The sequence below is a fragment of the Trichomycterus rosablanca genome, chromosome 3, assembly GCF_030014385.1.
Source record: "Trichomycterus rosablanca isolate fTriRos1 chromosome 3, fTriRos1.hap1, whole genome shotgun sequence".
Lineage (NCBI taxonomy): Eukaryota > Metazoa > Chordata > Actinopteri > Siluriformes > Trichomycteridae > Trichomycterus > Trichomycterus rosablanca.
The window spans coordinates 50,156,024-50,176,986 of NC_085990.1; the positions used below are offsets into that span (position 1 = coordinate 50,156,024).

Below are 20,963 nucleotides of genomic sequence, written 5' to 3' on the forward strand. Positions count from 1 at the left end.
TTTAAGCCTTTTTAAATCCCTTGTCTTAGAAATGTTCAGAACTGGGGTTTTTTTTTCATTATTTGAATGTTGTTAGGCAAATTGTGTAAATGATTTATTTAATAGGATTGTAACGTCATGTTTTACACACTTTGGTTACATTTATAACAGGACAGGTAGATACTGGTTACACAAGATTCATCAGTTTCAATCATCAGTCATCCAGTTCACCTCACTTGCACGTCTTTGGACTGTGGGAGGAAAGGAGCTTCCACGCAGACACTGGGAGAACAAACTCCACACAGAAAGGACCCGGACCGCTCCACATGGGAATCGAACCCAGGACCGTCTTGCTGTGAGGCGACAGTGCTACCCACCAAGCCACCGTGCCGCCCAAAATGTGTAAATTAAGCTGTTTTAAACATACTTATGAAAGAACATGCCTAAAATAAAAAAATAAAAATATTGCATTGTGACCAGCACACACATTTAAGACTCCAGCAACTAGGCATGTGTGTACAGAACATACAGAATGTGCAGTTTTCAAAACATTGAGTTTGATTGCACAACAAACTCACACTATCTCTACATTCACCATTGGGCGGCACGGTGGCTAAGTGGGTCGCCTTACAGCAAGAAGGTCCTGTGTTCGATCCCTAGGCGGGGAGTCCTTTCTGTGTGGAGTTTGCATGTTCTCCCAGTGTCCGCGTGGGTTTCCCCCGGGAGCTCCGGTTTCCTCCCACAGTCCAAAGACGTGCAAGTGAGGTGAATTGGAGACACAAAATTGTCCATGACTGTGTTCGATATTAAACTTGTGAACTGATGAGTCTTGTGTAATGAGTAACTACCGTTCCTGTCATGAATGTAACCAAAGTGTAAAACATGACGTTAAAATCCTAATAAACAAACAAACTACATTCATCATTAGTTGTGAAAAAGTGGCGCAAAATACAAAGAAAAAAGAAAACAAATGCCATTTATTATGAGTGTCAAAATATATATTTATTCTGTGTTTTAGCTACACAGACAAAGATGCACAAGTTTAGTGTTCAGTCCAGAGTAATGTTCATTTTAAAAGTACCTCTGCAAATCTAAAAGCTGCCATATCACATTTATTATCATATAATAATCTAATGTAACCTTCACAAACTGTGGATTTGAAAAAAAACAAACATATAAATGTAATAAAAATCTTATAAACATTCTTGTGCTGGTCTATTTTTCCTTCTTCACACAAACATGTGTACAACAACCTGCAGCAAAACATCAAACATGCACAACATCAGAATAAATAACAAGTAGCAGAAAAAAGCAACAAGGCAAAAGCTTCTGAGACTAACTGGACTTCCTGGCACAAATCTCCTTCATATACTCTAGTTCGTCCATGAGCTTCTTGTTCTGCATCTCCAGCATGCTAAGTCGCTGCTCTAGGCACTGTAGGTACTGTTTTTTCCGTCGTCGACATTCTTTGGCTGCCACCCTGCAAAGAGCACAGACTAACATTCACAGGTTCTGAAACAGCGCAGTGAATCTGCTCTGTAAGTCCACCGTCAGACACACGCAGACACGATGGCCTTTTTTTTTGTATTTTTGTTTATGTATTTTCTCCCTTTTTTCTCTTTTTCTCTCACTAATGCCGATCCCCGCTCTGACTGAGGAGAACGAAGCTAACCCACGCCCCCTCCGACACGTGGGCAGCAGCCGTATGCATTTTTTCACCGGCACTAGGCGAGTGCTAATGCAGATCAGCCCTGTGTACGGAGAGACACACCCTGATCAATGCACTCCTTCCCCGCCATCAATCAGCCAGCAGAGGCCGTAGTTGCATCAGTTAAGAGGAGACCCTATGCGGCTTACTACTACCCCACCCCTATATAAACAACAGGCCAATCGTTGTTCATGTGGGCACTCAGCCCAGCCGAATGGCCAGACACAATTGGCTTTAACATACAAAACTAAAAATAAAATATTAAAATATGTGGCTTTTATGTTAGCTGTCACGAGCAGTGGCTAAATGTGGAGCGAAAAGTGCTTTTTCCTAGATGCCTGTTAATCGTTCAGTCCCCCAGTCTGACCCCAGACGGCTTCCCGTTATTCAGTTTCGTGAGAGTACAAGCTTTTCAGGGTCTTGAGTTCTTCCATGAGCATCTTGTTTTGATTTTCGAGCACGGCCACGTGATTCTCCAGACACGTGACATACTCTTTCTTCTTCCGTCGGCATTCCCGCGCGGCTTCCCTGGAAGCGATAGAGAGACCTTCCAGTGATCATGATTACATCTGGTGTGTTTAACATGGCATACAAATAGCGCTTTAGCATGCAGTGTGCAAACGTGATTGTTGGGTATATTACACTGTCATGTAACATGGCAGGAAGTAAAATATCTTATGGGATCATTTCAATTTGGTGGGTGGGGGGTATATTGGGTGTAGTGAAATTCATCTGTGTATGTAGTTTTCTGCTAAATGAGACCATTTATACAACCTAAGACTCACTGTATTAGTTTCCTTTGTGATGAACAAATGATTTTAATGATTGCCAAAAATGGATTTAAAGCTGTTCATCTAGTACTTAAAAATTATTTTTCATTTGAATGCTTTAGTTTAATGTTCTAATGCAATAATTCATTCATCGTCTGTTTTACCACTGCTTTATTCTGGTCAGGGAAAATTTTTAGTGGCTCCACTTGGCTGGAGCATTTAGAGAAAACTCACATGGACACTGGGAGAATGTGCAAACTCCATACGGAAAGGACTCTGGCCGAACTCAGGCCCTTCTTGCTATAAGACAACAGCTAGACTAATAAAATAAAAAAAACTGAAACAATTCAAAATCGTAAATAATTCTTGTGTAGTTTTTTTTTTGTGCTGCACTGTGCCCTGTCGCCTCACAGCAGGAAGGTCCTGGGTTCGATCCCCAGGCGGGGCGGTCCGGGTCCTTTCTGTGCAGAGTTTGCATGTTCTCCCCGTGTCCGCATGGGTTTCCTCCGGGAGCTCCGATTTCCTCCCACAGTCCAAAAACATGCAGTCAGATTAACTGGAGACACTGAATTGGTGTTACTGTGTGCCTTGCGCCCATTGAAAAGCTGGGATAGGCTCCAGCACTCCCCTGCGATCCCTAATTGGATAAGCGGTTAAGAAAGTGAGTGAGTGGTTTTTTGTTAGATTTAATTCATCTGCTTTTCTGTTGGTATAAATTTTTGCCAAAAATGGGTTCAAAGCTGTTCATCTATTACTTAATTTAAAAGCTTTAGTTTAGAATCGAATAGAACGCCCTTATTTGTCATATGTACATAGACACATGTACAGTACAATGAAATTCTTTCTTCACATATCCAGCTTGTTTGAAAGCTGGGGTCAGAGTGCAGGGTCAGCCGTTGTATGGCGCCCTTGGAGCAGAGGGCCTCGCTCAAGGGCCCAACAGTGGCTGCATAGCAAAGCTGGGATTCAAACTCTCAACCTTTGAGTAGATAGCCCAAAGCTCTACCCACTAGGCTACCACTGTCCCACCGTCCCAGTTTAATGCTCTAATGCACAGAATTGTCTTAATATTTTTACAAGAGTTTCTTTACTTGATTCTTTAATTACATTTATTTGAGGGGATTACTGGAAAATTCCTTTTATATTTTTTGCTGGCATACATATTAATAAATGCTGATAATTTGCCATTAATACCAACAGAAAAGCAAAAAAACTGCAGAAGTATTATTTATGGTCTTAAATTGTTTGATCTTAGACTGTTTTATTATTACAGTCTCAGGGTGGCATTGTCCTCTCATAGCAAGAAGGGCCTGAGTTTGATTACCCGGTGGGGTGGCCAGTGTTCTTTGGCCAGTGGAGTTTGCATGTTCTCCCTGTGTCCATGTGGATTTTCTGTAGACGCTCTGATTTCTTCCCACAAGTCAAAAGACATAAAGTCAGGCCAAATGGAGCTACTGAAAATTGCTTTAAGTGTGTGTGTGTCTGCCATGTGATGGCCTGGGAACCTGTCCTGAGTTTTTCCTGCACCCACCGTGACCCTGACCAGGTCAAAGCGATGGTAAAACAGACAATGAATGAATGAATGATTGAATAATGTGTTGTTCCTATGAAACATAAACGAACTGTAAACTTTATACTATTGATAAAATCAACACTGAACGTTAAAAAAGGAAAAAGATCGCCCCACATGAAGCCACAGCAAAGCTTTGTGTATGACTTAAAGATTTGGTATCATAGAAGAAATACAGCTGAATATAAAATAAGAAAGCTGGTGTTGAGCAGCTCAAACCTCTGGGTAAATGGTCATGACTAGGCAACCAGGTAGATTAGTTACAGCTGTTATGAGCATATAACCTTGTAAAGTATGCAAACAATGTTTGTGCACTATTTCAAACTGTGAGATACTTTGCATGAGCTTACTACAGGAAGAGAGTAAGAATGCTACCTGTTCTTCAACAAACGGAGCTCCTTCTTGCGTGAGGCCTCCTCATCTAGTTGCTGAGAGCTGTGGAGAGAGCTTTGTAGAGGGCTGAGCAGAGGGCCTGTAGACGTCACCATCCCTACACCCTGAGACAGGCTGGACATGGGAGAACTCATCTGATAGGCTGACATGTCTCCAGTGGTACCTGAAGAAACCCACACAAATAAAAGCACAGTTGATGTAATCAATACCCTTAACAAACGTTATTAAAAATCAGCTGAAAACAAGCAGTAAATGTTGTAGAGCATGACAGTTTTATTTATTTATTCGTATTTTGGGGTTAATGCAGGATGCCCTTCCTGATATCCAGACTTGGGACCGGCACTAAAAGCGCACCGACAAGGGCACTTACCAACAGCTTGGCTGTTTTGCCAATCCACTTTCTCGGACATTAGTCAATCACGTCCGTGCGGACGCCCGGCTGGCCGATAGCACCTTTGAGATTCGAACCCTGGATCTCAGCAATAGTGGGCTTTACTCCATGCTAATTTTAGAGTTTCTTCTCTTTTTCCGAGAACTGGGTTGTCACAGACAACCGGAGTAGCTTGTCATATTGTGACAACCAGCACTTCACTGTCCCTGTTCTATCCACTTTCTCCACTGTGGGCTGCTCATGTTTTTGTGTCTTTCATTTGTTATGTTGTTTCTGTTATTTTGACCACCACATTTGTTTGTGTTTATACCAGTTTTGTCAGTGGCTTTTTAGCCACAGTGTTGTTTTACTTTGGTTAAGCATCCATCACTGTGGTACACAGGTTAAAGCAATCAAATACCTGATTGTATTACAATATGATATTTAATCTAATATTCAAATATTTCACTAAACAACACATAGTGACTCACTTTATAAGCACTATTTACAGTGTAACGTGTGTCACTTTTAGTCAGTGCTATTATTATAAGATTATTTAATGATTACTACCTAAAATTCTTAAGCACAACCTTAAACCAACAGCCTCTTTTAATCCTGTGTGCAGTTGGGGGGTGCTGGAGCCTATCTCAGCTTTTTAATGGGCGCAAAGCACACAGTAACACCCCAGACAAAGCACACACACACACACACACACCCATTCATCTATAGGGCAATTATATATAAGAATATGTATAATTCTTACATGCAGTCAGATTAAGTGTTTCCAGTTAATCTGACTGCATGTTTTTGGACTGTGAGAGGAAACCCGGAGCTCTTGGAGGAAACCCATATAGACACGGGGAGAACATGCAAACTCCACACAGAAAGGACCCAGACCGCCCCGCCTGGGGATCGAACGCAGGACCTTCTTGCTGGGGCGACAATGCTACCCACTGAGCCACCGTGCCGCCCTTGGGTGTTTCAACAATGATTCAAATTTTACGACTAAAATCCTGATCTTATATGTGGTGTCGAGTGTTATGAGTACTGAAAAGTCAAGTCTGCAAAGTAAAGTGGTTAGATATCAAAAAAAAGTGTGCCGGAAACGTGCTGATGAGTAAAAGAGGTTGATTACACACACACACACAAACACACACACACACACACACACACAAACACACACACACTTGTGCTTGTGGTTTGCATACATGGTTATACAGACCAAAGTGTAGAAGAGTGGTTTCAGTTAGAACAGAAACGTTTTTACACTGAAGCCCTAAATGTTCAATGTTCCATGACAGTCTTGGGATTTTATAAACATGAATACTATTTAATAAATAATTGTATTAAATATATAAATATATAAATTTCTTATATTTTACATATAAAAATATATTTTATAATAACAAATCTTATTTTTTGCACAACGAAGTATGTCAAACCTTTAGTCAAAGGAAAAACATTTCCAAAACAAAATATTATATTATTTATATATAAAACATAAATATTTAGTATATTCATAAATATAGAAATATCTATTAAATAGTATTCATATTATTATAATCACAGGACTGTCATGGCACATTGAAAATTCATGGCAGATTGATTCAGTATGAGAGAAGTGTAGAAACCCTTGTGCTCTAACCAAACCCACTCTTCCACCCTTTAGTCTGTATAACCATGTATGCAAACCACAAGCATGAGTGCTCTCAGAGACTAACAGCTTATTCAAATCCTGAATTTAATTTCACATTTCCACTCTTCTTGTCAGAGTCTTTCTGAGCACAACCCGGTTATAGTGAGGTAGCAACAGTGTGTTATATAAGAGATGATTCATGGATTAAAGTTTTGCAAAAGAAGCTGCCTGTGATCACATCATGACTGACGTCAGTGTCGATCTCATTTGCTGCTCCGCATTTACATTTCCCTGCTGGTGTCCAGTTCCAGGAAACGTGATGACATCAGCGGGGCTGAGAGGGTCCAGCATTCGTGTGCTGCAGTGTGTGTGTGTGTGTGTGTGTGTGGAGCAGCTAAAGAAAAAATGCAGGAGAGGAAACAGTGCAGGCAAGAAAACACTTGGTATAAAATATTTACACTTTTTGATTTGAGGTTTAGAATCATTACCTTTGTCACAAAATACTTCTAATCAATATGGAAACATATTAAAATGTTTACCAAAGTCATTCCAACATCTGGGAATCTGATACTTTTGTTTAGAACACATTTAGCATATCAGTATTAGGGTAATTTAGTTAAAAAGTACATCATATTGTGTTTAAATAATTAAAATAGTGCTTCTCTTAACATAACAGAAAGGATCAGTCAAACGTACCTGATTCTGTCTCCTCTCCTAATACAGCCATGTGTTTTTTCCTCTGCTTTCCAGCGAGCACTGAGGCCCGAATGACTAACTAGAGTATATGTGCAATTACAAATACACCTACTGACGTCACTATGACATAAGCGACCTCCTGATGTCAGTAACACAGTGGATATGTGAGCCATCCCTGCCTCCACTTCACTCTTCCTCCTTTCTTACAACGAATGCATGTGTGATGCCTATTCTTAGCTGTCAAGCTGTACTATAACAAACAGCAGCAAGCTTTTCACATATTACATTTAAGACAACAGAGTGAAAGCTAATGTGCTAATTTTGACATCTACTGTTCATAATCTTGTGAAAAGATTCAGGAGATTTGAAGTAATCTCAGTCTGTTTAGTGTGTGTGACTTCTAAGCCCTCAGACGGCACTGCATGTGAAAGCATCATGCTACTTTTATAATTACAGCCACAGGGCTAGGATGTATTTCAAACATCAGCTAAAATCTGTCATGTCCTGCCTGCAGGCCAGATTTGTCTCCTAATGAAAACGTATGGTGCATCACATGGAGGAAAATCAGGGCCGCTCAGGTGACGCAGGGGCAAAAACACACGCTGGAACCAGAGCTGGGATCTCGAATACATCGTATCGTATCGTATCGAATCTCGGCTCTGCCTGCCGGCTGAGGATGAGCGGCCACATGAACAACGATTGGCCTGTTGTTCAGATGGGCGGGACTAAGCCGGATGTGGGTCTCTCTCTCATGACTGGTGCAATTACGACCTCTGTTGGCTGCTACACAGAGATGAGGAAAGGGTGCTCTTAGGGTGTGTCTCTCCGTACACAACGCTAGGTGGCACAACACTTGTCAATGTGTGGGTGATAAGATGCATACGGCTTGCTGCCCACGTGTCGGAGGGGATCGGCATAGGCGGAGATGAAGCATGCAATTGGGCTATTGGACGCGCTAAAGGGGGAGAAAAAGGGAGAAAATGCATAATAAAAAATAAATAAATAAAAATAAATAAATAAATTTAAAAAAGAGGAAAATCAGACAACGACAACCACAGACTGTTGAGCAGCTCAAGAAGCCGAAGCTGAAGACAGCGATGACTGAGCGGCAAAGCAGCTGTCTCTCCACCTCTGGGGCAGTTCTCTCATCCATGGAGTTTGAGATCTCCAGAAAAGACTGGCACTGGCATCTTCACCGGCAGAAAAACAGACTGACCAAGCCTGGTGTCACGGTTTCAGAGAAAAGCAGGTTGCCAACAGAGAAGCCGGCAACTACTCAGGAAGACTCCGTGATAAATAGAAACACTTCCACCTGGAGCAAATTAACACTCATTGAGACGCAGGTGACTTGTCAATTATCTGTCGCTTTGCCCCCACTGTCCACCATAAATGGCAGGTGGGCCAGTTACAATACAATCCCATTTTAATCTCAACATGCAAATGCACTCACTAATATCACATCAGTTTAATCACATTTGTGACTTTTGTTGTTATACATTTGTACACTGTTTCACAAGTAGAAATTAGGATTAAGTCTTTACCTCGAGTTACCACCTTGTCAGAAGGAGCATAGCTGTGATGATTGCTATTTCCAGATTGGGTGGCATACTGGTCGCCAGTCTGTGAGTTTATTAAAGTGGACATGCTGAAAGTATGATAACTCTGCTGGCTGCTATCAATCTGCACACTGCCTGCACAAGATAAAGGCAACTTTCAGCAAATAATTACACTGGCATTTTTTACAATTTATTACAGTTTTTCTTTACGTTTTTTTATGCATTTTCTCCTTTTTTCTCCCAATTTTTAGCGTGTCCAATTTTTACCCAATTGTGTTATGCTTCCTCTCTACTGGTGCAGACCTCCGCCCCGATTGTGGAGAGCGAACTGACACACGCACCCTCCGACACGTGAGCAGTAACCGACTGCATATTTTCACCTGTACGAGGCGAGTTCATATGCAGATCAGCCTTGTGCACGGACAGCCACACCCTGATCGCATTATTCCTCTACTCTGTGCAGACGGCATCAATCAGCCAGCACGGGTCGTAATTGCATCAGTTATGAGGTCCCTATCCGGCTCCCTCCCTGGATAAACAACAGCCAAATAGCCGCCCAGCCCAGTCGGATGGCAGAGCTGAGATTCGATACGATGTATTCAAAATCCCTGCTCTGGTGTGCTAGCACATTGTACCATACAGTTTTTAATTTTTTATGCATTTTCTCCCCTTTTTCTCCCCCTTCAGCGCGTTCAATTGCCCAACTGCATCATGCTTCCTCTCTGCCTATGCCGATCCCTGCTCTGACCGAGGAGATCGAAGCTAACCCACGCCGCCTCCGATACGTGGGCAGCATGTCGTATGCATCTTCTCACCCACACATTGACGAGTGTTGTGCCACCTTGCGTTGTGTACGGAGAGACACACCCTAAGAGCACTCTTTCCTCATCTCTGTTTAAGCGCCTCCAATCAGCCAGCAGAGGTCGTAATTGCACCAGTCCAACAGAGAGAGACCCACATCCGGCTTAGTCCCGCCCATCTGAACAACAGGCCAATCGTTGTTCATGTGGCCGCTCAGCCTCAGCCGGCAAGGCAGAGCCGAGATTCGATACGATGTATTCGAGATCCCAGCTCTGGTTCCAGCGTAATACACATTAAATCAAATACATTGACTTTAAGCAGTAGTTAATTCTATAGTTCATCAAATTCAAACATGTTTGGAAAAAAGGTTAAAGTAGTCTTACCAAAGTGTTTTAATTCGGGATTGTAGAAATCTGGTACTCGAGCACTGGCTGAGGAAGCTCCTTCATCTGATCTGTCTGCAACCATTGGGACTACAGGTCTTTCTAAACCAAAATTTCTCCTTGAACAAATGATGCATTTATGATGTACTTGTTTTCTTACAATTCACTCATAAATAACAACACATTTGACTGACGAGTGCAGCAAAAACTACAAGTGTTACCTGTCGGGGTATTTAGAAAAAAACACCTTTTCCTTGTTCAAGTCCAACATATCCACTTGACATTTCTCATTTCTAGGGCTCACCAGCGCTTGCTGAAAAGAGATATTTTAATTGTAATATTGTAATATTTTAAATACCATGTCAGAGTGGCATAATATTCACAACATATTCTGCTGATGTGCTAACTCGTCAGTCTCCTGACTACGTGCTGTGCTACTTCCAACTTCCACTACCTACATCTGATTTAGGATCGTTTCTATATTATGTATAGATGTACAACATTTATTGAAAACGCCCTGCTGCTGTATTTTTGTGCCGCATCCTAAACCAACATCGCTACATTGGGGCGTTCAGGCGGCACAGGGGTAAAACATACCAGAGTTAGCACACCAGAGTTGACATCCCGAACTCTCAGCTCTGCTACCAGAAGGCTGGGCGCCTACAAGAACAACGATTGGCTTGCTAAGGGTAACTGATTATGACAATATGACAATTATGACATCTGCTGGCTGATTGATGGTGCCTTTTCAGTTTATTTATTTGCTTAAATAAATTGGTGCCTAATTATTTATTTGCCTTATTTATTTGCTTAAAGTATCGACTGGAAAACAAAATGACACACAGAACTTTTTTCTATTTTTTTCTTGTTTTTTTTTTCATGTTTCCACATTTTTTTCTCCCAATCTAGTCTAGTGCATAAGCAAATAAATAAATTGAAAACGTTTACGAGATGCAGTCGGCTACTGCACACGTGTCGGAGGGGACGTGTGTTAGTCACGGCTCTCCTCAGTCTGAGTGGAGGTCAACATCAGTAAAGAGGAGGAGTATTGCAATCGGGTGATTGGATACGACTAGATTGGGAGAAAAAAATGGGGAAACATGCAAAAAAAATTAAAAAAACAATTAAAAAAAATAAACAGAAAAAAAGAGAAAACAGTTCTGTGTGTCATTTTGTTTCACATCCACTGGATTAAGCAGGAAATAATCCACCAGTGTAGCTATATTGCAGTGACAAATACTAAAAATCACAAACATTACTTGTATTTATATGCACCACATTTTTATAAATGAAACTGCATAAAACTCTACACCTGTATGTGTAGTAAACTGTTCTACAGCCACCGATAGAAGTTGTTCAGCGCGCTTCTATAAAGCATTTACAGTATCAGTTTCACAGTATCAATATAGGTTGGTACTACTAAAACACCAAATAAATAAAAAAAATCCTGTATTCTAATATCTGTTTATTACTCCTTAATTTCAGTATCATCAGGTGACTAACCCAGGAAAGCTGAAGTGAAAGTAAGAAGTAGGTCACCTTTTCTCACATTCAGGGAATCACACACTCATTTGATTAACTAGCCTAGAAGAAATTTAGGTGGCAAATCCACTATAATAACAAATGGTTGTATAAACAAAATACTCTGAGGATTTCCTCAAGAACGCTGCAGGAACACTTTACATAGAAAATAACAATAAGAGAAAAACTTAAGGAAGAGATATACACCGATCAGCCATAACATTAAAACCACCTCCTTGTTTCTACACTCACTGTCCATTTTATCAGCTCCACTCACCATATACCATATCCACTTACCACCACAGAGCAGGTATTATTTGGGTGGTGGATCATTCTCAGCACTGCAGTGACACTGACATGGTGGTGGTGTGTTAGTGTGTGTTGTGCTGGTATGAGTGGATCAGACACAGCAGCGCTGATGGTGTTTTAAAACACCTCACTGTCACTGCTGGACTGTGAATAGTCCACCAACCAAAAACATCCAGCCAACAGCGCCCCATGGGCAGCGTCCTGTGTGACCACTGATGAAGGTCTAGAAGATGACCGACTCAAACAGCAAATCGTCTCTGACTTTACATCTACAAGGTGGACCAACTAGGTAGGAGTGTCTAATAGAGTGGACAGTGAGTGGACACGGTATTTAAAAACTCCAGCAGCACTGCTGTGTCTGATCCACTCATACCAGCACAACACACACTAACACACCACCACCATGTCAGTGTCACTGCAGTGCTGAGAATGATCCAACACCTAAATAACACCTGCTCTGTAGAGGTCCTGACCATTAAAGACCAGAGTGAAAGCAGGCAAAAAAGTATGTAGAGAAACAGATGGACTACAGTCAGTAATTGTAGAACTACAAAGTGCTTCTATATGGTAAGTGGAGCTGATAAAATGGACAGTGTGTGTAGGAACAAGGAGGCGGTTTTAATGTTATGGCTGATCGGTGTAGGTTGGTACTACTAAAACACTAAATAGATAAATAAATCCTGTATTCTAGTATCACTGTTTCTTTACTCCTTAATTTATTTATACTCAGTATCATCATCAGAGTCGTGATGCATCAGGTGACTAACCCAGGAAAGCTGAAGTGAAAGTAAGAAGTAGGTCACCTTTTCTCACATTCAGGGAATCACACACTCATTTGATTAACTAGCCTAGAAGAAATTTAGGTAGCAAATCCACTATAATAACAAATGGTTGTATAAACAAAATACTCTGAGGATTTCCACAAGAACACAGGACGAACACTTCACTCAGAAAATAACAACAGGACAAAATCAAACCCGAGTTATGTTGACCACAGCTAAAACTCTTTAATAATATATTAACAGTAAAAGCAAGTACAAGCACAGCTTATGTTTAACGTACATGCCATGTTATCCAATGTGTGGTACTCAGCTATATCTAAACACGGCTGTCGTGGTAGTTCTCTGTTTAATTTCTTTCTGTGTTTAGCAAGTGTTTTGTGTTACCTGTTGAAATGCAGAATCTGTAGTCCTGGATAAATGTATTTGGGTCTGAACTTGTGCATGAGCAAATTTTGTATCCATGGATATTTTCACTACAAAACAAACACAACAAATAAAAAATCATTAAAGACAAAAGAACTTTAAATTTACAGTGTCAGTCAGAAATCTTTAACCCTCCAAAGAAAATTAAGAATTTATCATTTTAAACCTTTATGCAGAAATAGATTTTGCTTTCAATTAAGTCTTTATCAGTTGAACAGCACATCAAATGAACAAAGATAATAAATAATATGATTCAACCCCTAGATAATATTGCTGATCTAATAACCTAAAGTTGGGTTATAACATGATTAACCCAGTGTAAACTGTGATGTGTTAAATAAACACCACATGAAGATGTGTGTTATAACCATAATAAAAAACAAGAAAGAGAGGAGTAAGGTGAGGGATGGTCTTGGTCCTTTCTGCGTGGGTTTCCTCCGGGTGCTCCGGTTTCCTCCCACAGTCCAAAGACGTGCAAGTGAGATAAACTGGAGACACTAAATTGTCCAAGACCGTGTTCGATATTAAACTGGAGTAACTACCTGTCCGGTCATGAATGTAACCAAAGTGTAAAACATGACGTTAAAATCCTAATAAACAAACAAAGAAACTGGTTTGATAACACTGGACAACAATTTTTTGCCAAAGTTCTGTTACCTTGAATTTTTTTGGTGATTGTGACAGACCCATTTGATCTGAACACAAATGTAGTTTCTGATTGTCTGTATCACATAGAAATTTTGAGAAACATGAGATTAACTTTACTGATTATAACACATTTAAATCTTATACGTGTCATTAGTTCAACTGAGCTAAAAGTGTTTTGCTGCTGATTTTCGTTTCTACTCAACATCTGGTGCATCTCGTATTAGTGTCCAGCAATAGTCAGCCAGCACTGACGGATTCCAGTGGCCTTGGTAACATTTTTCCATTGTGGCAATGTCTTGGTGAAAGCATTCGCCATGCTCATCACTTACTGCACCAAGATTAGGGAAGAAATGCAGGAAATGAATTTTCAGTGACGTTGCACTTCATCACTTTGTAAGCTTGAAGAAGGTTGTCACCCAGCTTGATGAAGTTTGGCGCTCGATGGTTCAACAACATCCTGGAATGATTTCCAAGTGATTTTCTCAGGTCTCACCACCAGCTCTTTGAACTGATCATTCATGATGTGTCGCATTTGTGGACCAACAGAAATGCCTTCACTAATCATGGTATCAGTTATTCTTGCGAACTCTTCTTGCTTTTTATTTGTTCGTTGCCTTTATAACATTTTTCATCAGCCCGAGTTTTAAGTGAAGTGAATATCTTTTTTTTTTGGGTCCACAAGTGGTTTATGTGCAATATAGTTCTGCCTTGGGGTCAAATTCTGATGAATTGGCCAGTTATTTTTAGTGTAATATGATTCTTCTTATGACTGTCCCAATTGCAAATGAAGCAGCAATACTTGGTATATCTGAGCTGCAATCCAAGAAGCAGTGCCACTCTAAATCTCCAGATGTTTCAGTTGTTGTTGCTGTACTTGATGTGTTTCAACAACAGTTCCATGTTCTGGTATGTTTCCTTCATGTGTAAAGCATACCAACAGGTACTGAAGGATAGACATTGTCACTGTATAACAAGACAGCCTTGAGGCATGAATCAATAAAATGGTACGTGATAGGAAAAATTTTAGGTGATTTTTGTTATCAGCAGCTCAAAATACCTAAGACACACCCAAAAGTGTTCAAGAAACAAAATCTCTGTTGACCAGTGTAATCTGTAAGAGAAAGGTTTTTAGAGAGCCTTGGCATGTTTAACACAAGATCTCAAAAAGTGCTTTTAAACTCATGATATAAAAAAACAGAGAAAGGTCTGTAGTTGCAGGATGAGCTGAAAACACCAGGAATGTCATTTACACATTAAACTATAAGCAATAAACTGTACCACAATGTCTATTCCTTTACTCTTACAAATAACTCTTGACCTGAATCCCACAAAAATGTTATAAAGTACTTTTAAATTGTAAGTTTATCAGAGGGATCCACATAATCTTGGGGAACTGAAGAAATCTGCAAAAAATGGATCAAAAATGTACCACAAGTCTACAACAAGATAATTATTAAATACCATAGACAGCTCAAAGCTGCACTGCCAACAATGACTCCACAACAAAGTACAGTAATGTTGTTAATTACTGGTATATTATGATTTTTTTTGCCATAACATATTTATTTTTTTCCATTTTTATATAAAAAAGTTAAAATACATTGTAAAGAGAGTATTCACACTGCAAGTACATTAAATAATAAACATAAAGTGTTTGAATACTAGCTACTTCACACTGTATGGTTTTTAAAACAATATATGCTACATTAAGTAGGGGCTCGGTGGGTAGCACTGTCGCCTCACAGCGAGAAGGTCCTGGGTTCGATCCCCAGGTGGGGCGGTCCGGGTCCTTTCTGTGTGGAGTTTGCATGTTCTCCCCGTGTCCGCGTGGGTTTCCTCCGGGTGCTCCGGTTTCCTCCCACAGTCCAAAAACATGCAGCCAGGTTAAAGTTAAAGTTAACGGGAAGAAGCCGTAGATGCCGACCTCATAGTCGGAAAAAAAAAAACGGGACAAAGGCTGAGGAACAAGAAGAAGATATGCTACTTTAAGTAATCAGTTTATAAACAAGCCCAAGCTGTGAGAACATGCCAAATTGTCGGCATTATTGACAGTGACTGGAGGTAAGGATCAAACTCAGGCACACATTGTCCATGTCCTGTACCCAATTTATCAGCTGTGCCTCTCTTTTTCATGTTCTACAACTACTACTTTTATTAACTAACTATTAACTAACTACTATTATTAAGCGCAGCACGGTGGCTCGGTGGGTAGCACTGTTGCCTCATAGAAAGAAGGTCCTGTGTTCAATTCACAGATGGAGCTGTCCGGGTCCTTTGTGTGGAGTTTGCATGTTCTCCCCGTGTCTGTGTGGGTTTGCTTCGGGAGGTCCGGTTTCCTCCCACAGTCCAGACATTGAACTTAAAGTGATGCATCCTGTGTAACCAGTAGCTACATGTCCTGTCATGAATGAAACCAAAGTGTAAAACATGATCTTAACATCCTAATTAATAAATAAATATTACTATTAAATAATAACAATAATAACTACAACAAAACCAACATACATGTTAAGTCTAGCCACGGGAAGTGACCCTGCTAATGTAAACAATCGGTTCTAGCTAGCTGATGGCAACTTTTTTTGAATTAGGCTGATAGCTCTTAGCTCTGGACGTGTAATAAATTAATTTTAATAAATGAATGAATTTTTAATGAAGTTTACAGCTGATGTTTATAACTGTGATGAAGCAGAATGTAAATAATAACGGATGTTAGCTGCTGTATGATGCACTATAAACGCCATTATGAAAAGTCTCAGAAGATTAATTTGGAGATAAATGGTTAAAAAGTAGATAAACTCTTACCATACACACAGGATAACCAGTGGCTTATAAAATATTGTTGATTTTTATAGAAATATTAAACTTTTCCGTGTATTTATCAGTAATTTTGCAGAGCCGTTTTGAACCGTTTGTAACCGACACACAGAGCTGCTGCTGAACGTTCAGTCATTTAATTGATGCTAAAATCAAAACACGCATTTCCACTATTTACCTTTAAAAACAACCTGGAAATGCGATATAAAAGCTTCCTGTTGTGTTTCTAAGTTCATCAAGTCTTAGATGAGACTTCCAATAATAGTTTCCACTAGCTTTTTAATCCTGGACAGTGTCGCGGTGGGTCCGCACCATCAACAAGCACTATAGAGAATCGCACGGTATTAAGAATCCCTGGAGTGGACATGGTGCTCACTTACAGTGGGAGGAAACCAGTGTACCCAGTTTTAACAAGGGAATGAGGGCGGCATGGTGGATTAGTGGGTATCACTGTTGCCTCACAGCGAGAAGGTCCTGGGTTCGATCCCCAGGTTGGGTGGTCCGGGTCCTTTCTGTGTGGAGTTTGCATGTTCTCCCTCTGTCTGTGTGGGTTTCCTCCCACAGTCCAAAAACATGCAGTCAGGTGAATGGAGTATACAATTGTTTATTAGGATTTTAACGTCATGTTTTACACTTTGGTTACATTCATGACAGGAACGGTAGTTACTCATTACACAAGATGCATCAGTTCACAAGGTTATATCGAACACGGTCATGGACAATTTTGTATCTCCAGTTCACCTCACTTGCATGTCTTTGGACTGTGGGAGGAAACCGGAGCACCCGGAGTAAACCCACGCAGACACGGGGAGAACATGCAAACTCCACACAGAAAGGACCTGGACCGCCCCACTTGGGATCGAACCCAGGACCTTCTTGCTTCTTGCGCTACCCACTTAGCCACCGTGCCGCCCTGGAGGATACAAAATTGTCCATGACTGTGTTTGATATTAAACTTGTGAACTGATGAATCTTGTGTAATCTGTAACTACCGTTCCTGTCATGAATGTCACCAAATGTGTGTAAAACATGACGTTAAAATCCTAATAAATAAATAAATAACAAGGGAATGGACGAACATGACACAATTCTTACACACAGTGATCTAAATCAGTGCCCCCCTTATGTAAATAAGAATATTTTTGAGCCCCACACCACTCCAACACACAAACATTGTAATCCATACAAAACTGCAACTGCTTACTAAATAAAAAGGAATAAAGCGACAAATCACTTTACAGTTGAATTATTACAAGTGATATGCATTATGTATCTTGTAATTTTTACTGTATACTACTCATAAAACACACAAAATCAGACAGGAACAGCTTTTTCCAAATGCCATTATACGTATTAATAACTAGAACTGAACGGTTGTTTACATGCCACACTGCACTTTACACATACTGTATTATACTGTAATTTCATTTACATTTTTATTATTTATCTTATGCTATTTTTCTATTTTTTGTATAGATCCAAAATTCTGCCTATCACATTAAATCTGTACATTGTCTGCATATAGTTTTGTCTGTATGTTGTATTGTTTGTATATTGTAGAGAGATAACAACAGCTGGAAACAAAACATACTTGGCGAATAAAGATGATTCTGATTCTGATAAACTTGTCCATCTTATGCACACATGCCTCATTCATATGCCTCACCACCTTTGGGAACCCAGAACCTAAGCAAGCACATAAGCCGTGCTTGTACTAGATCACTGGCTGCCCTATACTGGCCCAGCTGCAAGTGAATGAGTGTGTTATCCTTCAGTAGACAATCATCATGTTAAGGGTGTATTCCTCATAAATAAATGGTTCATTCATTCATTCATTGTCAGTTTTACCACCGCTTTATCCTGTTCAGAGTCGTGGTATGTACAATGCACTGGGCAAAAGCTGGCAACACTCTGGACAGGTCACCAGGTCATCACAAGGCAAACACACACACACACACACACACACACAGGCCAATTTTAGCATCTACAATTAACTTACAGCATGTCTTTAATAGAAGGAAACCTGCACAGACGTGGGGAGAACGATCAAACTCCACACAGGAAGGACCCAGACTGCTTCTCCTGGGAATCAAACCCAGAACCTTATCACTGGGAGGTAACAGTGCTACCCACTGAGCCACTGTGCTGCCCGTGGTTCATTGTATTACTCAGAATAACTCACTGCTTGGGTTCAATTATTGCCACTGTTTACTTACCGGCTGCTAGAAATTGGCTCTTGGCCTAGGTGGTACCCATGGTTCACCAAGCAGCAGCCCTTTATCATGGCATTCCTACTTCTATATTTCACTGTATGTTTTTGTGATTACATGTACAACCTTTCGTTCCTTAAGTGTAGAGATGTTTACATTTGTTTAAATGCTTACATTTGTTTAAACGTGCATCTCTGTGCTTCTTTTGTTAGCTAAAAAGTTTTGCATGGGGTGCACCAGCTGCACATGACTAGTTAATTCACAGACTGACCAATGGTGAGGATTATACCCAGGTCACAATACTGTGCAAAAACACTCTACCAGTGATGCCATAATGACATTCCATTCATAGGTATCAGAATTGTCTAAAGGGGCAGTTGTAGCCTAGTGGTTAAGGTAGTGGATTAGTAATCAAAAGGTCACTGGTTCAAGCTCCACCACTGTCAGGTCACTGTTGGGCCCTTAACCCTCAATTGCTTAGATAATATTTAGACGTACAGCATTTAGCAGACGGTCTTATCCAGAGCGACTTACAAAAGTGCTTCCATAGTGAACATTACCTTACTCCAGATTAAGTAGTAATATGCTGCCACAGTACTGTAAGTTGCTTTAGATAAAAGCATCAGCTAAATGCCGAAAATGTAAAGGTACATGGACTTTAATTTAAGGTTTGTTTGTTTGGATTTTTACGTCATGTTTTACAACCTTCGGTTACATCCACGAAAGACACGGTAGTTACTTGTTACACAAGATTCATCATTTCACAAGGTTATATCAAACAGTCATGGACAATTTAGCGTCCCCAATTCACCACACTTGCATGTTTTTGGACTGTGGGAAGAAACCGGAGCACCCGGAGTAAACCCACGCAGACACGGGGAGAACATGCAAACTCCACACAGAAAGGACCTGGACCGCCCCACCTGGGGATCGAACCCAGGACCTTCTTGCTGTGAGGCGACAGTGCTACCCACTGAGCCACCGTGCCACCCGACCCAGGTCACAATACTGTGCAAAAGGTACTCTACCAGCTGTGCCACCATGCCAATCTATTCATAGATATCAGGGGCAGTTTACTTTAGTAATCAAAAAGTTGCTGTTTCAAGCCCAACCACTGCCAGGTTGCCACTGTTGAGGTCTTAAGCAAGGCCCTTAACCCTCAATTACTTAGATAATATACTGTCACAGTACTGTAAGTTGATTTATATAAAAGCATCAGCTAAATGCCAAAAATGTTAAGGTACATAGACTTAAGTGTAAGGAAGCCTTAAGAATAAAGCCCTGCACAGTGTCTCCTGCCTTGTGTCCAGTGTTTTCTGGTTGATCCCAGACTCACTATAAGCTGTTAGGAAAAGCCAGATTTTTAACCCAAAAATTTAAGATAGAATTAAAAAATTTATTAGCAGAACTTCAATAGTTGTCTATTAAGCATCCACCACGATTTAGTATTCAACTGCAGTTAATCTGGTAGTAGTATTATTTTTTAAACCTACTCCAATGGTATGACCACTACAGAACATTGTTGAAAAATAAAAACTAACAGGTGATTTTAATCAATTACAGTAAAATATCAATTAAAATCTATTTGGTCTTAAGTCAGAACACATTAAAAGTCTAAAAAATATTAAATAGAATTTAGGATACATACAGAAACCTTGTTATTGTCCTTAGTACATGAGACTAGACACACACACGTTTTACCATAACAGACTGAAATTGAAATAAAGTTAATACACTTACCATAATCACTGATGCACAAGAATCTCATACAGTAGTGTACAATATATATTCCTATTTATTGTAAATCTGTATTATTTCGTGAGTGTACATGATCACACACACGCAGTCTTGACCAATGTGAAAAGACCAAATACTAGACGTGTGTAGACGAGATTTTGCAAGTCAATGCATTCTAAGTTGCATGCTTAATGTAGGAATGGCTAATAATGCTGACAATGTTTGACTGGCAAAGCAGAACATCTGCTGAAATTAGCAGTGTCTGTGTTGCTTGGCTGCTTGTCTGTGCTGGGGGTCATGAAATTTTTTAAGTACTTTAGGAAAAAATAAAATTACTTTCCTGTGCCAAAGAAAAAAAGACAAAAGACAATTTATTATTGTATTTATTTTTTGGTCTTTCTTAAAAGTACAAAACAAAAACACAAACATTACAAAACATTCTTTAAACCAAGGTGACATAGGCAGTATGAATAAGTAAAAAGACAATCAAATTCAGTCAGTAATGGTGCAACTTTGAGGTAAACAAGCAAAAAAGTGATTGGGTTTCTAACCAAATAACTCCGATAACTTACCATGTCCTCAGTAGTGTTATTACACCAGTCAGCCATAACATTATGACCACCACCTTGTTTCTTCACTCACTGTCCATTTTATCAG

The 20,963-nt window shown here is 40.1% G+C and overlaps 1 protein-coding gene across 6 annotated transcripts; it reads right to left on the reverse strand.

Annotated features, from left to right (window-relative positions):
* Window positions 1-957: 957 nt before the first annotated feature.
* cremb (cAMP responsive element modulator b) lies at window positions 958-16,710 on the reverse strand. Of its 6 annotated transcripts, none has more exons than XM_062991419.1 (8): window positions 16,538-16,610; window positions 12,859-12,947; window positions 10,084-10,175; window positions 9,863-9,981; window positions 8,664-8,813; window positions 4,403-4,583; window positions 1,320-1,459; window positions 958-1,232 (listed from the first exon to the last, which is right to left on the reverse strand). In XM_062991419.1, exons 1-8 carry the CDS (start codon window positions 16,593-16,595, stop codon window positions 1,195-1,197), a joined length of 867 nt encoding a protein of 288 aa, XP_062847489.1. In that variant the 5' UTR covers window positions 16,596-16,610; the 3' UTR covers window positions 958-1,194. The 6 variants fall into 6 exon arrangements, with proteins under 6 accessions (XP_062847489.1, XP_062847492.1, XP_062847490.1 ...); XM_062991422.1 differs by lacking the exon at window positions 16,538-16,610 and adding an exon at window positions 16,348-16,485; XM_062991420.1 differs by lacking the exon at window positions 16,538-16,610 and adding an exon at window positions 15,741-15,884.
* Between the last annotated feature and the right edge of the window lie 4,253 nt (window positions 16,711-20,963).